The 16168-nt window shown below is 50.1% G+C and overlaps 1 protein-coding gene across 3 annotated transcripts; it reads right to left on the bottom strand.

The window, feature by feature from the left end:
- Nucleotides 1–125: 125 nt before the first annotated feature.
- On the bottom strand, nt 126–6326 carry LOC112889656 (kinesin-like protein KIN-7C). 3 transcript variants are annotated; one of them, XM_025956402.1, is made up of 14 exons: nt 5983–6326; nt 5189–5487; nt 4166–4255; nt 3976–4076; nt 3740–3853; nt 3570–3651; nt 3415–3482; nt 3272–3337; nt 3069–3193; nt 2618–2945; nt 2292–2390; nt 1528–2205; nt 922–1238; nt 126–815 (listed from the first exon to the last, which is right to left on the bottom strand). In XM_025956402.1, exons 2-14 carry the CDS (start codon nt 5424–5426, stop codon nt 482–484), a joined length of 2640 nt encoding a protein of 879 aa, XP_025812187.1. In that variant the 5' UTR covers nt 5427–5487; nt 5983–6326; the 3' UTR covers nt 126–481. The 3 variants fall into 3 exon arrangements, with proteins under 3 accessions (XP_025812187.1, XP_025812180.1, XP_025812197.1); XM_025956395.1 differs by having other exon boundaries at nt 5189–5490; XM_025956412.1 differs by lacking the exon at nt 5983–6326 and having other exon boundaries at nt 4166–4230; nt 5189–5325.
- Between the last annotated feature and the right edge of the window lie 9842 nt (nt 6327–16168).

A 16168-nucleotide genomic window follows, 5' to 3' on the forward strand; every position in this document is an offset into this window, starting at 1 on the left:
TCAAAGAGCGATTTGAGAACGCGTTGAAATTACCCGCACCACAACCAGCTTCATTCAGAGATCGATGAGAAGTTGAACGAGGAGCGACACATAGAGGTCGGGAAAGGATTGAAGGACACAGTCCGTACGGGCCCCGGAGCAATCTCCGGCAAGATGGCATGGCAGATTACTATTGCACCACACGTTAAAGTTACACAACAGCGTCCGGAATTACGGTCGTAGGATGATGTCGTCAGCAACTGGGGCCGAGGCGGCGGCGGCGGCGGTGGCGGCTAGGCAGAAAAGCAAGCACGAAGCCAGCCACCGGAGCACAAGCGAACGGCCCGATAATGTTTTCCTAAAACCCTACTCAAATCAGAGGCAAGATGGGGGGGGGGGGGGGTTAAGAAACAGAAGGAAGAAATTACATCTCTCTGGTCAGTCGTCGCTCGCGCCGTGTAATCTGTCATAGTGTCATTGTCGTGAGTGAGTGTTGATCCGATCAGCCGAACGAAGGTAACCCGTATTTCCATCCGTTGGAGGATCGCCGGCGAGGGGGCTGCTGCTGCTGCGGCGCGAAGCTGAGCCCGAACATCTCCCGGAGGACCTGCCCTGGCTCCTGGAGCCCGATCAGCTTGGCGACCAGGGAGGCACTCTCCCTGACGTGCTCCAGGTCCTTTGTCTGCGTCCAGAGGCGGCGAGCCACCTGCAGCTTCCTCTTCTTGGAATCCAGGGAAATGCCCCACTTGGTGTACACATGCTCTCTTTCCACTGCCGTGAGCCGCTTCTGCATCTGCCTAGCTAGCATCTCCCGCTCGCGCTGCAGCTTCTTAGCACTGCGTGAAGCGGATCAATGGACCAATTGTCAGCAAGTCATTCTGAGAGGCGGCGGCTGTGTCCATTATCAACAAGTCATGAGAAGGGAAAGTGATGTTTACTCACCTCACAGCTGGGGAAGAGTTCAAGCTGCCTACTACCACATTGCTAGGGGGGCTTCCCCGGGAGTAGGTATCTCTGAGGAATGATAGCCTCCGAAGCTCTACTTCCATGTAGATTGAGTCAGCCTGATCTCCCTTGAATAGCAAGAAAAAGTAGGTCCTGTGGACTAAGGAAATACTGCATGAGTGCCAAAGCTCGATGATCTCCTGCTGTTTCTTCTCGAATTCCAATGGCCAGCGAGACGGTGATTGTGAAGCATCAGCAATCGGATCCAATCCAATGCTCTTTATGGTCCCCTCTCCGAATTCTCCATTTGCATTCTGTAACATGGATTAACAAATTATTAATATAATGAGTTGATAGAAGAAGAAAGATCAGCAGATTAGTACTAGTTTTAAGTTTATCTAGAGTTTTCCAATAACAGGTCAAGTACTAAGCTAACACCGTACAAAAAAATGATACAAAAGCAACCCTTCGCATGTTGTGCATAATGTGCAGTTGAATAAATCCTTAGCATGAAACACAATTTTGCGATAGACAAACTATTTTCCACGGGCTTCAGTGACAAGACCAAGAAACATATATTATGATAATCGGACAGTTTTGTACCTGACCACCATACTGTTTCTGATAATGAACCTGAGCCATTTCCTTCAATTCAGCAACAAATTCACCTATACCAGTGAACTCTGCATCGCATGCACCATTCGTCTTGGTTGAAACTATTGATCCTGCTCTTGAAAGAGTTTCGCTTTCTGCATCATAGTTCAGTGCAGATCCCTTTCTATGATCCCCTTCAGGCCTTCCTGGGAAACCAACCAAACTTCTATGCACAGGGGTGTCGTCATCCACCACCATGCCATCAAACATAGTAGTAGCTGTAAGTGATTTACAGCTCCTGCTTCTACCAAGAATTCTGGAGCCTGATGAGTTACGTGTCGAAGATCCTAAATCTCTGCCAACAGTGGCAAAAGGCCTTCTGATATTCTCTAAATGCTGCTCCAACGTGATAGGGGATTCACCAAGGAGTCTTGAACGCCTTGAATTCACTGATGTATTTGAACCGTTACCACGCAAGCTAGAATTCATGTTTGAACCTTGTGGACTACTGCTTTCACCAGCTGACATATCCAACTGTTCATTTCCTCCTGTTCCACTGGTCTCAATGCATCGCACTTCCTTGTAAAGATCTGAATCATCATGAGAGATCTGAGAACTATCATCCCTGCTGATGCCTGGGGGCATTACAATTGATGGAGGACTCCGGGCTGAACGCTTTCCTGAGCCCTAAGCACATAAACAAAGCAAATGCATCTGTGAAGAAACAATAGATGAATACTACTAAGAAGCAGAAATCACAGAAGTAAATATACCGAGTGCTTTGGGTGGTCTCCAACAGTCTGTAGCAGATTCTGCAACCTAGATTGAGCCAAATCACGCTGTGACTTGAGTTCTTTTATTTCTTTCTCCATCTGCAAATGCAAGTACACCAAATGTCATGGATATGGAAAGAAAGCGACAATGGTTTTCATAACAGGTGGCACTGTGCTGACTGCTAAAATATTATGGGTATGGAAAGGTGTCTCCACAGGAGAATATAAATAGAAGTCATGCGCTAAAAAATGGTTTTGAGTAATTTTCCATGCATTAACTGTGAAAGAAGAGCAGAAAGGTAAAAACAAAATGTTGGAAGCAGAACCTTTCTGATTTGGTTGTCCTTTTCCTTTACTAATGCTTCAAGACTTGAATTTGAAGCTGGTTGCCGCAACTCACTCTCCAATCTAGCAACTTCCTTTTGCAAATGCTTAACTAGAGCTTTATCAGACATGACCACATTGACTTGGGCATTTGTAACTACTTCCTTTGCACAGCTTCCAAATAATAGGGTATTTCTTGATTGCTCAATATGGCTAGTGGCCGGGCTCAGTGTACAGATGATGGCGGTTCTTGCATTACCTCCCAAAGATGGTTGTAATATGCGCGTGAGCTTCGAATCTCTATACGGTATGTGTGCATTACTCCCCATGCTGCATACATAAAATGACCAGACTTAAATTTTATTAACCAACTGAGCATTTAATACTGGATTAGAGAAGCAATTCCTCTTAGCATGTGAGTCGAATAGATGTAATGCAAGTCAAGATAATAACCTTAGTTTCCTAATGACAGTGCCAAGGGCAAGCAAACTTCTGTTAATATGACAACCTTCTTTTAGTCTTGTGCCAGCAGACAACGCCTGAGATGCACGCTCACTTCCTGCCAGATCAACAAAGTTCTGCACAGAACGAAATAATGCTCACTATTATTTTGATACCAAAAAAAAGCTCCAACACATATTGCTGGATGTACTTACTGCACTAGCAACAAGTGTAGTTGACTTGTCCTTCCCTAGGAACTCCCGAGCGGAACTTTCAACTGTCTGAATTAATACATATAGATTTCAGGGAAAAGCATACTTCCATGCAATTGATCAACGTAAACAAGTAGAGGACAAACCAATCTCAGTATCTGATGAGATCTGGAGCTTTTTTCATTTAAAAAGGTCTCCCCTGTCCTTCTTTGAGCTGTTGCAATCACATAGTGCACAAATGAGACTACAGATAAGCGCCAGCTACAATAATTTAAGGCACAGCAAGAAACCAATGTTGCACCTTCGCATACAGAAATAAGCCCCTTGAGGTGGTTCCAGTCCCTTAATACAACCTCAGTAAGGTTCTCCACATAGGTTCCCTTCTGTATCACGAATAGCACTGAACCATCAACAAATGCAAATCCAGGAGAATTACAGTCTACAGTGCTAAAATGGGACTCTTTTTTTCACCTCTGCATCATCCCAGAGTCTAAGAGGAGTATTTTCCGCACTAAGAAGATCCCTTACAACTTCATTATATATTTCGATTGCTGAGAACTTCAGAACAAATGCTCTCTCTTCATGCTGGGAAAAAAAAAGGCGTGCATCTTAGGCGGTATTTGTAAGTTTCTTTTTTGAGGACTTATTATAGCGGCAACGAAAGAAACTGACCATGCAACCTGAGGATGGACAAGGATTATTCTTACCTTACTAATGTAGTCATATATGTCTGCTACTGTATATTCTGTTACTCCGGTCATGGTATATGTCTTTCCACTACTCGTTTGTCCATATGCAAAAATACTTGCTGCCAAAGGGAAAAAATACCTTTAATTTAGAGCAAAAGCTTTGTCATTTGAGAAATAGAAATATTTTTGTTGTATGGTCCACACTCACAGTTAATGCCACTCACTACAGAGAGGGCAACTTCCCTAACCCCTTCCTCGTAGACTTCCTTGGTACTGCAGTCAGAATGAAAAACCCGATCTGCAATTAGAGCATTTCTGTTAACAGTGATAGATGTGACCAAAGGGCAACGTGAAAAATGATGCCCACTTTTAATCTGTGTAGTTGCCAGGATAAGCTTATAACAAGAGAGCAAAAAAAAATGCAGGATCTAGTATGTCTGTGGGGATTGTTGGGATGATATGAGTTTATATGATGCCCCGTAGAAAGGTCTCAGATGGTGCCATTGTACAAAATTTATACAGGTAACGCCATCGCTCTCTCACATCACCCAGGGTGGCTTTTGCAGGCAACATCTTCACCATGTTAATATTGTACATTCAATTTACAAAGAAAAGAAAAGGTACACTAAAAAGCCACTGGAACTATTAAAGTCATATTCTCGATCATCTGGGCTACTCATAGAACTGAGTGCATCAAAACTCTTCAGAATAGCAAAAGATGGTGATGTAATAAATGTAGTGTAGTCCGTCCGGTGATAATTTACTGCTAAGAGCCTTAAATATAATACAAAAAATGCAAATAAAATTGCTGAAGGGATTAAACTGTTGTCGGCTTTGGGTAGTAATCCTAGAACCAGTGGATTGTCTGGGTTACAATAATAGAAATAAGAAGTTTCGCAAATTATAACATAGATTAGCTAATCATAAAGAGGCACGAAACAACAGCCAACTACAAACCAAATGTGTAATATCTGTAGTCTGGTGATAATCTACTGCTAAGGACCTTAAATTTAATACAAAAACACATACACATTCGCAAACAAAATTATTGTAGGGGTTTGCTGTTTTAGGCTTTGGGTATTGCTCCTAGAACCACTGGGTTACAATAACAGAAATAAGAACTTTCCCAAATTAGAATATAAATTAGCTAAGCATGCAGAGGCACAAAACAGCGGCCAACTGCAAAAAAATGTAGCATCAAAATAGGGGGGGGGGGCGCAAGGTCACTGACCAAATGTGTACGCCGTCGGGGCTGTTGGACGGTCTGGGAAGGTGCTCCGGAACATGACAGTGGTGTCATTGATGCACTCCCACTCCGCAGGCTCCCCCCTCGCAACCTCTTTCTCGCTCAGCGGCCTCAGCCTGACCAGCACCTGTATCCTGTCCATCCTCCCTGCGCCTCCATTAACCGCCTCCGGTCCAGCCATCTTATCCCACGGCACCAGCTCATCACCCCCAATCGCCCCCATTGTCGCTCCCACTCACCTCTCCCCCTCCTTCTAAGTCCTAACTTTTCCTCTTCTACAGCACCTGCTGAAATCGCACCATCATCATAAGCTATTAAGACACGAGCAGCAAGCAAAGCATATAAAACCTGAACAAAGAGCAACCAGAGAAGCTAGGCAGCTGAAACGCACGAATCTGTCCTGTTCCCGTGAATTTGAGTGCAGGGCAAGGCTGTGCAGGGAGCAGGGAGCTGGTGGTGGAGGAGAAGGCAAGGCATGAATTCCTGTGGACCCTAACCGCCGAACGTAATTAGGCAGTGGTTAGCACGTCGTTAGCGCGGGAGAACCACCGATTAGTCCAAATCTATCACCACCGCAACCCCGCAGCTGCTCATTCCGTTCCTACCCGGGAATTCCTAATTAACAGATCTGTGCGGTGCGAAGGCGAAACAATCCCCAAACCTAACAACCAATATGGCGCAGGATCACATCACTAACCACCAGGAAACACAGCAACCTATCTCCGGTAAGTAGCTACATGAGTTGTGAAACCAATAGCAGCAGGGGAGCGAGCGAGTACCAGGACCGGGCGAAGACGGTCGCTCCCGGAAGGCGAAAGCTCGACTTGTCCGCGGACGGTGCAGCGGCGGCTGAGCCCGGCGGCCGCGGCCATGGCTGCAGTAGTGCGGAGTGCAGCAGACCTACCTGGGGGGACGTGGGGGGGTTCGGGGCGGAGTCCGCTCTGATAGCGCCGCCTCACCGCGCGCGAGAGGGAGTGCCGCCCACGACGATCTCGCTCGCCCGGTGATTTGGGGGGCAGGGTCTCTTCTGACTCTGGAGTGCGAGAGACGGCGCCGATTTTTTTTTTCTTTTGTTTTGCTGCCAGCAGACCGTTGCGATGATTCTGTGGTGCTTCGCCTTCCCACTGCGTGCTGCTTTCAATTGCTTCATGGTTTGTTTACTCGTTCCGCGGTCGGTGGGTGTTTTTGCGTGCCGGCCCTGTGCTTTGTGCTCGTTTCAACAAGAGACCTTTCACCATTTGCAATTGCAAGTTACTAGCAGTTTGCGTCAGCTGGACGAAAGCGTGCAATGTGAGCCGTCCATTTCAAAATCTTAATGGCTCACATTCGCCCGTACAAGTGTACGGTTCTTTTGTTAAAGATACAAGTTACTGCATCACTGCGAAGATGTAGAGTTGTAGACCTTGGTTGCAAAATCATAATGAAGTTGCACTGGCGCACTGCAGAAGATCATTGTCAGCATTAGCTACACGTTGCTTTCGAAAAAAAGAAACACTAGCAATAACAGGACTACAGGAGTGCTGAAGAAGGAAGCAAATACTGGTAATGAAACGAGAAGGATATGCTGGAGAGGCACATGATGATGCATGTGGCAAGCACAAGACGATTCCTCCACGTCCGTCCAAATTCCAAACTCTCTCGTCTGTCGAATTTGGCATTTGCATTCTGCGCATTGTATTTGTGCATACGGTCAGTTTGATATGATAACGATGTCTTCCACCACCGGCGATGTATGTGTCTGTATTCCGGAGAGTGACGACGACTTGCCTTGGAATCGATTCGGTGGCACGCACGGTAATGGCTCGGAAGATACGTGCAAGAGATCGGAAGAAATGAGGACGGGATGCACCATACTGTACGTACAAGGGTACAAAGAACATTGGATGCCGTGGAAGTAAAGAGAGGCACCGTCCTAATCAGATTCAATGCGGGGGAATTAGAGCTCCAAACACAGCTCCAAAGGCAGCTTCAGCCGGAGCTCTGCTGAAGGATGGAAATAGAGCGGCTCCACCGACAGAGCCTTGAATTTTTCGCACTCTTGAGCTATTTCGTGGAGGAGGAGCTTCAAAACGTGGCTCCACGCGGCTCCTCCGGCTCCTCTGTCTCGCGAGTCGTCTTTTCCCTCGCACCCTCTTCGTGCGTTTTGCTTGCTCGCGCGCTCCGCCTCCTCAGCCTCGCTCCGACATCGTTGCTCGGCGGAGCTCGAGACCGTGGCGGCGGGCACGGCCGGCGGCGGGAGGACGAGCGGCGGGGCGGGCTGCGCAGGAGGCCGAGTGGCCGACGCGCGAGAGGTGATCGATGGAGCTGATGGGGAAGTCGGGAGGAAGATGAGGATAAGGAGGAAAGAGGATGGGAGTAATAAAGAAAATAAAGAAGGAAAAGAAATAGAAAGAAAAAAGAAAAATAAGGGTATTACGAATATTTGATCTATTGGAGCAATCGAAGAAGCTATTTTACCAAATATTTTTCAAAATAGTTTTAATTTCAGCTCCATCAAAGAAGCCATCAAAAAAGCCGCTCCAACAGTGAAGCCGGAGCCGGAGCTCTGAAAAAAACTGCAAAAAAACACCCTTAGTACGACGAGAAGATCCAATCCGACGCCAGGGAAATTACGAGGCCGTAGAAACGGTCACACGAGGACCTGTTCACCGGATTCCTCCGAAACCATCGCCTTCAGTGAACGCATATCTGTAAACAAATTCAAATGGTTTTAAACACACCTGCAGGATCGAATCGAAAGTGCAGTTTAGCCACTAACGAAAGCTCATATTCGCAGCTCGCAGTTTGAAGCATCCTGTGCTCCCTGCACCTCCTCCCGACAACACCCTGCCAACGGCTATAATCAGGTGTTCTGTTGCAGCTGCTGCTCTGAATATTTTAGCCTATTGATAAGTGATGAGCCGAGCATGGCGCTGCTTCTGCTCTTGACATCCAAACTTGGGGTCAACCCATCCCCTCGTCCAGTTAAGATCAAAATAATTTGTTTTCTGAAACAAGGATCAAAATAACTTCTCGCCCCCCTTTTTCTCCTCTCTAGTGGGGGTAGTTGCTCCAGCATTTTGGTGGCAAGCCCCTTTCCAGAAGAAAGCCGAAAGTCTCCGGATCGAGCTCCACAAAGTCGTGTCGGAACGCGTATTTTCAAAACAGCAACGCGTATCCCATGTGACCCGTAGGCCGTAGCACACGCGCATCCTCGGTGACGAGCGCAATGAAGGCCAGGCACGCGCTCTCGTGACTCGTCGCGCCCAGGCCAGTCTGACAGAGTCCCCCGGGGCCGAAGGAGCCGGCGAACGGGGACCAGCACGGATGATTCGGAGGCCAGCCGATCATGCTCGCATCCGCATCTGCTTTGCTGAAACGAGAGACAGCAGGAAGACATCCGCATCCGGCGGCCGTGCTGAGCTTGAACCGGGGCCGGCCGGGAGCGCGTCAGGTTCGGCGGAACCGTTTTTTACTGCCGGGGGGCATGGAGCTCGCCGCACGCCGGTGTAGTTAATTCGGCGGCGAGGTGGTCCAGGCGGCAGGCGCACGTCTTGTCGGTAGCGGACGAGCGGTGGCGGCTTGTTGCTCATGGAAGTCTCGCGTGTTTCTGCAGTGGACGATCCAAGTCTTGGAGGGATACGGTGGGTGCAGATCTTGTTCGCTACCGCCCCAACCTGAAAATTAGCAGTGGTTCTTGCGGTTGAATTAAAGGTGCAGCTGTTTCCAGATGATTTGCACGAATTCTGCCTATGGGAAACGCTACAAGCAACAAGATAGTCTACACTCTTGTAATCCAGTGACACGATGGCTCTATTCATGGCAGTGACATGAGCAAAACAAAAACATCAGCAGTGGTCGTAGAAGGTGATTAGAGCCGCCTACCCGAGAAGAAAGCGGCGAGAACCTTGTGCTGGGCTCGAAACGAACTACAAGACACCTTAAATTCTAGGCCCAGAATGTTGAGATGCAAACCCGGACACGGTCTCGTTGGAGTGTTTGGGCCGGTCGAGTGATTGAGCTGGACCGCCAATCGGGCTGGTCTAGCAGCACCTGGTTGCCAGACTTTTTGTTGGTAGAGCACCCCGGATGATTGTTTTGCTTGTTGCTGGCACAATAGAACGTTGGAGATGTCTGAGATGTTGGGGCAACAACGCGTAGCAGCGGCCGAGAAGATGTGCCTTGCAAGCGACGTGCACCCCGCGGAGCACGAGCTGAGAAAGGCAAAGCTGGGCGGCGTTTTTCGGTTTTATCAGAAAGAAAAGTGGCCCTTTTCCGGTGTGTTTTAGCCCCATTATTCCCGGCCCTCGCCACCTCGCCTAGCTAGCGCAAGCGCGCACGCTTCCACGGCACCGCTCGTGTCCGTCCCTTCGCGTGAAATGGAGGCCCATGGCCGTCGTTGGTGTAGTGTCACTAGTGTCTCGTGAAGCTAGGCTACGAGTGGAGCCGTGCCCTGTAGAGTAGGAGTAGTAGCATGCTATTGACACATCCTTTCTTTGGTAACTTCCGATTGATTCCGTTTTGAGCATGTGGAGACCAAGTTGTGTACTTGTACACCCCTAAAAAACTTGCCCGTGTTACCGTTATTTTTGTGCATCGGCGTTCACACTTCCTTCGAAAGGCCAATGTTTATCACGAGTAAAAGTGCAGGTCATGATCTCCGGGCGGTGCTTTCCCCTTTGATTGGATTATCTTCACCTTTCCTTTTTTTCGGTCGTCTTTTACTTTCGGCGATGACAGGGAGCTAAGATTTCACGGTGAAACCACCAGAAGTCAGTAGATGCTTTCCCTGCCATATTAGTGTTCAAAATTTCTAAGGTTGACTGTGAGGAGGAGGATGTCTATTTCAGAGTTCAGACCCGGGCTAGTGAACTTGTCCAGTGTGTTGAACACCTCCAATCCATTACCCATATTTTTTTAACGAACGGTACTCGACGAGTGCGTTTCTATTGATATAGCAGAAAAATAAGGTTAAAATCTTAGAAGGTCATAACCAAGCAACCAAAGAAAAAGAAAACCACCAACACAAAAAATAAATCCAGCAGGTTGGATTGGGGTCTCAACACCTACCAAACTCAAATCAACTCAGACAACACTATGGCCGGTCGGATTGGAACATCGACACAAGCCGCACAAACACCAACGTCTGAACACCACGGATCACCACGCCGCAACACCACAACCCAGGAGATTAACCGACAAGTAGCCCATATCGCAAGTGTCGTCATCCCCGACGATGTCCCACACCAAACCAGCCGCTACCATGCAGAATTGGCCGCCAGAGTCCGCTGCAAACCGTAAAGCTACCACGACTCCTCCACCATGCCACTCTCATCATCAGGTCACACACACGATCATGGATCTCACAAACCACGGCCTTGCGTTAGCAAAAGTCAAAAGAGAAGCCCACCGCACCACATCGAAAAGGCCACCGCCATGCAGAACCTCTCGCTGACGTACCGCCGCAGCACCGTGCACACCAAGCAACCGAAACACCGCGCCAAATCCTGGACCTCCAAGGTAGCTCAACCGTGTGGGGACCTCGCCACATCCACCACTGCACACCACTGCTCAGACACACCACCTTAAAGCGCATGCGGGCCTCGCCAATCCCGCCGCTGGACCCGCTAGGGATCCGGACTTGCTTCACTATCAGGGTGACTTGGAACCACCGAGCCACTCCATTAACCTCACCTTCATCTTGCCGTCGTCGGAATCTCAGCTGCACAGCATGCGCAAACACAAAGCTTCCAGAGACACAGCTCTTCCTCGCTCGGCGCTAGTTACCTTTGCCCGATCGGATTGGGACATCGACTTGAACCTCAACTTACTCTACCCGGTCGGATTGGATCATCGACCCGAGCCTGTACTCACTCTGTCCGGTCGGAGTGGGATATCGACACGAGCCTCAACGAGAAACCCTGCTCGGTCAGATTGGATGATCGAAACGAGCCTCCATAAATTCTGTCCGGTCGGATTGGGACGTCGATACCAGCCACCACACACCCACCGTCACCAACTAGAACCCCTTCTCTTTTTTTTTCTTTTTTTAGAAAGAAAGAAAAAGAAAGGTGAAGAAAGAAAGAAGCCCACATGCCAGCAGCCACCACTAAGGGTCCGATTGGTTGGGGAGCCAACTTGAATGGAATGGTTCCATTCTATTTTCTGAAAATGGAGCCGCTCCGTTCTACGTTTGGTAAGGAGAACGGAACCGTTCCATTTCTTGTTTGGTTGGAGAGTGCGCTAGAGTAGAATCATTCCATTCTGTGTTTGGTTGGAGAGCCAGTCGACTGTGGTTACCTCCTTCTTTCTCGAGGTGAGCTTACCCCTATATCTCCAATTGTTTAGCACACAAGGATGTGCACACAAGCCAGCGGCGGGGGGCGGCGCGCGAGGGGCCGGCGCGCGGGGGGCGGCGTTGGGTGGCCGCGTGGGGGGCCGACGGCGGTGGGCAGGCCACGCGGGGGAAGAGAAGAAGCGGTGCCCTTATCTCACGCGCGCGGGAGAGAAAAAAGCGCTCGCGTCCGGTCGGATTGGGAGAGTGGGATGGTTCCGCATATTATGCGAATATTCGCATCTTTTGGCTCCTGGAGCCATTCCGTTCCATCTCGATTGCAACCAAACGCCTAGAAAAAAGGAGCGGAGCGGTTCTATTCCGATTCGCTCTCCAACCAAACACATCCTAAAGCAAATCCTCCATGTCAGAATTGCTTGACATCGCCTCCAGAAACGTCACGACGCTAAGGACGCCATCGATACCAGCCTAAGATAGGATGGGTTTTCACCCGCTTCATCTGGTAGGAGGCAGGCGTCATTGCCGTCGGCGCCGTACAGGAGCTGATGTCCGTGGTAGAGATGCCTCACGTATTCCAATCCATTCAATTGAATTCAATGACAAAGGTGCAAACTGGTGATCTCCGATATATCCATCCACTCTGGCCGAACGAACTGAATGCATTGTGTATCTGTATTAGATAGGTGCAGGCCAACTGGCTTTTCTTGGAGAGATGCATGCATGTTTGCAGGCTTGCAGCCCATTGACCTGAACCACATGCACTGTGTGAACATTTTTTTTTTGTTCGACCTGTATCCTCTTTCTCGCAGGCCGCTCTCGATCGTGACCGCCTGGAAGTATGAACCATTTGAGTGACAGCGGAGCGGCGAAGACCCGGTCCGCGGCATGTCCGTCGGGGCTTGTCGCCATCCACGCGGCCGCATGAGTGCACACAACGTACGGTATCTTGGCGGACAGTGGGACATGTGGAGGGCGAGTGGTCCGTCGTCAACACTCAAGACAGTGCTGTTAGTGCTAAGCATCATTCTAAAGACTGAAGAGAGAGCCTAATCCTAATCCTCTGCTTGGATTCGGGCTCCAGCTTGTTACCAATTGGCTATAGGCGATTGCTTGTACTTCCTTGCACTTTGCTTCTGCTCCAACTGGCCTCTTGATCCAAGGACGACGGACGCTACGCGAGGCGCAGTAAGGAGCAGGCAGAGCAGCAGCAGGAAGGTTACGGGTGTTTACATTGAAGGATTAATTTTTAATCTACTAGTTAGGGGACTAAATATAAGCTAATTGTAAAACCAATTGCATAAATGGAGACTAATTCACGAGACGAAACTATTAAGTATAATTAATCCATTATTAGCATATGGTTACTGTAGCACAATATTATCAAATTATAGACTGATTAGGTTTGATGGATGCATCTCGTGAATTAGCCTCCATTTATGTAATAAATTTTTTAATTAATCTATATTTGATACTTCTAATTAGTGTTCAAATATTTGATTCAAGATAGACTAAAGTTTACTATCCCTACCAACCAAAACATGTAGTAGCTGAGATTTACCGCTCGAGGTGGAAACGGAACGATCGGATTGCGTGTAGTGGCACCATGTCGGCAGGTCCTGTCGCTATCCTAGGCTACAAACTCGAGACTCCCACCTCAGACCTCGTTGTGGTGATCAGCATGCCAATAAATTTGCTTTACCGCAAAGAATAAGGTTTGCCCGTTATGGATACTCTTCTTTCTTCGATGCAACCTGGTGCACAGGTACATCTATGGTCGATGTTCCAACCAGTGATTAGTGAATTTCGTAATTACTCATCTAGTCCGGATGGTGTGCAAGAAAGATAGGTGAGTTTATATTGATTCGGGTAGAATATCCCTACGTTCAGTTCGAGCCGCTCGAGCCGCTTATGCTCCTGCACTAAGTTTACAGTAGAGGTTACGAACGGACGAGAGAGAAAGAGCTCCCAAGTCTCTAGGGGAGTGTGCGGTGGAGTGTGGGTACGTGAATGCAAGTGTTCGAGTCCGTCCCCTTGGCTAGGGGCCTCCCTTCCCTTTTTATAAGTAAAAGGGAAGTGAGTAGATAAAGAGAGATCTCCGAGACCGTGCTGCCTCTCCTCTCCTTCGCGTGGGCCCCACTGGCCCTGTAGATGACAACGGAGGCTCTCCCATGCCGCGCCTTAGTGCGACGTGCGGCATGTGCCCAATCGAAACAGGCGGCACGCGGGCGGCGCGGGTCTGCCAGGCCGCAAGACGGGCGACGTGCGCCCTGACGAGACGGGTGGCGTGAGCCCCTGGCGCGTTTTACAGCTTGACTCTCAGCGCGGTGGACGATCGGGGCTTGGCGTAGTGGCCTGTCTTTTTCGGAGGTCATATCGTTGCACGTCCTTAGCTACCTTTACGCCTGAGGTTCTTCCCCCGGCATGGCCTATCACTTCGTGAGGTCCCTAGGGGCCTCACGCCTCTGGGGCGGATGCGCCCGACCCCTCACCCTTAGGGTCGGGCGAGGCGGACGCGCCCGATCCCTCATCCTTGGGTCGGGCGAGGCGGTTGTGCCCTTCACCAGTGCTTAGCATTGGGCTGTTGGCGGCCCTTCCCCAGGTGGGCCGTTTGACGACCCAGCTAGTCCAAGCCGCGTACTTCGGGGAGCTACTCTGTGGTCAGCTTTCTAAGGAACACTCTTTGGGGGATCCATTATATTAGCCCCCGACAATAGCCCCCGAGCCCTTGCGAGGCTCGGAGAGCCTTGTTGGGGTTTCGCTTTACCTGGGTAGCGAGTCCCGTGCCGGTCCGAACACATTCCCGGCCTAGCGTCTAGATTGATGTGACTTGGAAGCGACTTATCTTTGCCAGGTTCATGTGGGTGCGTGCGAGCGCACCCATTGGGTGTAGCCCCCCGAGTCTTTGGGCGAGTCAGAGATTCGCGTAGAACGTTCTGCTGGCGTGCTCGTCTTCATGTCTTGGTCGATGCGACCGCTGAGAGCTTTTCCCTCTTCCTGTCGCACGTGGGTGCGCGCGAGCCTCTGGGAGCACGGCATGCGAGCCGTTGGGCCTCCATCTTGTCAGTCGAGAGCGCCTCGCGGAGGAGGTAGTCGAGATAAGGCACCCTCCAGGTCGGAGGGTCGGGCCCCGTCGCTGGTCCCAAGTCGAGCTCCATGACTTCATGGTTGGGCAGGGCCGACGGTTGGCGAGCCCCCGAGTCCGAGGCAAGCGGTTCGCCCTCGGCCTGTTCTGGCTGCTCGTAGCGGATCGAGGGCTTGTACTGATCGCTAGCAAAGATGCCGGACGGGACGGGTTGGCGGCTCGACACCATTTTTGCAAACATGTCGGCTGCTTCGTTGAACCGTCATGAGATGTGGTTAAGTTCGAGACCGTCGAACTTGTCCTCCAGCCGACGGACTTCTTGGCAATACGCAGCCATCTTGGAGTTGATGCAGCTTGACTTTATCATAACTTGATCAATGACAAGTCGCGAGTCGCCCCGGACCTCAAGTGGTCGGATGCCTAGCTCGACGGTGATGCGTAGGCCATTGACACCATTTGAAGCAGGAAAATGGACACGAACAACATATCTTATGCGCACGCCGAGGGGAGAAACGAAAACGAAACCCAAGCCGGCTCCTTCCTTCATCAACGATCCGTCAAAGTACATTGTCTAGTTTTCTTCGTTCACGATAGCCGGGGGAATTTGAGTCTCGGTCCACTCCGCGATAAAATCGGCGTGCACTTGGGACTTGATGGCTGTTTGGGGGGCGTATGAGATCCCCTGACCCATCAACTTGAGGGCTCATTTCACAACCTTTCTAGTGGCGCCCGGTTTGCGAACAACCTCTCCGAGAGGGAAAGGCATGACCACTATCATTTGGTGCGACTCGAAGTAGTGGTGCAGCTCCCTTTTGACGGTCAGGACGGCGTACAGGAGTTTCTGGACCTGGGGGTAGCGACATCAGCCAATATTTCGCTTACGAAGTATAAGGGGCATTGCACCTTGGGGGCGTGCCCCTCCTCCTCCCGCTCCACAACCAGAGCAGCAGTGACCACTTGCGCGTCACTGCAATGTAGAGCAGAAGTGGCTCCCCATCGATCGGCGGGGCCAAGATCGGGGCTTTCGTCTGGAGGGCTTTAAGCTTGTCGAGTGCCTCCTGAGCCTCGGCGGCCCACGTAAAATGGCCGGCCTTCCTCAGAAACCGGTAAAGGGGGAGGCCTCGTTCGCCAAGACGCGAGATAAAACGATGGAGTGCCGCGAGGCACCCCGTGACCCGTTGAACCCCTTTGAGGTTCTGAATCGGGCCCATCTTTGTGATGGCCGCAATCTTCTCCAAGTTGGTCTCGATGCCACGCTCGGAAATGATGAAACCGAGCAGCATTCCCCTTGGAACCCCGAAAACGCATTTCTCGACGTTGAGCCTAATGCTGTTCACCCGGAGTCTAGTAAAGGTTTGCTCAACCAGCTGGTCGGCCTGTTTGGATTTGACTACGATGTCATCCACATAAGCCTCGACGGTTCACCTGATGAGGTCCCCAAAATATTGGAGCATGAACCGTTGGTACGTGGCCCCTGCGTTCTTCAAGCCAAATGGCATGGTGACGTAGCAATACGATCCGAAGAGGGTGATGAAGGAAGTCACGAGCTGGTCGAACTCCTTCATCACGATCTGATAGTATCCGGAGGACACATCAAGGAAGCAAAGGG

Source organism: Panicum hallii, chromosome 1, assembly GCF_002211085.1.
Source record: "Panicum hallii strain FIL2 chromosome 1, PHallii_v3.1, whole genome shotgun sequence".
NCBI classification, from domain to species: domain Eukaryota; kingdom Viridiplantae; phylum Streptophyta; class Magnoliopsida; order Poales; family Poaceae; genus Panicum; species Panicum hallii.

Bases quoted from the DNA above. Each gene is read 5' to 3' on its own strand.
- LOC112889656 (XM_025956402.1), bottom strand. From the start codon at position 5,426: ATGGGGGCGATTGGGGGTGATGAGCTGGTGCCGTGGGATAAGATGGCT. The intron at 3,194-3,271 runs GTAAGTACATCC...CGTTCTGTGCAG, and splicing joins CTACACTTGTTGCTAGTGCA to AACTTTGTTGATCTGGCAGG. The intron at 2,391-2,617 runs GTTCTGCTTCCA...TTGCATTTGCAG, and splicing joins AGGACAACCAAATCAGAAAG to ATGGAGAAAGAAATAAAAGA.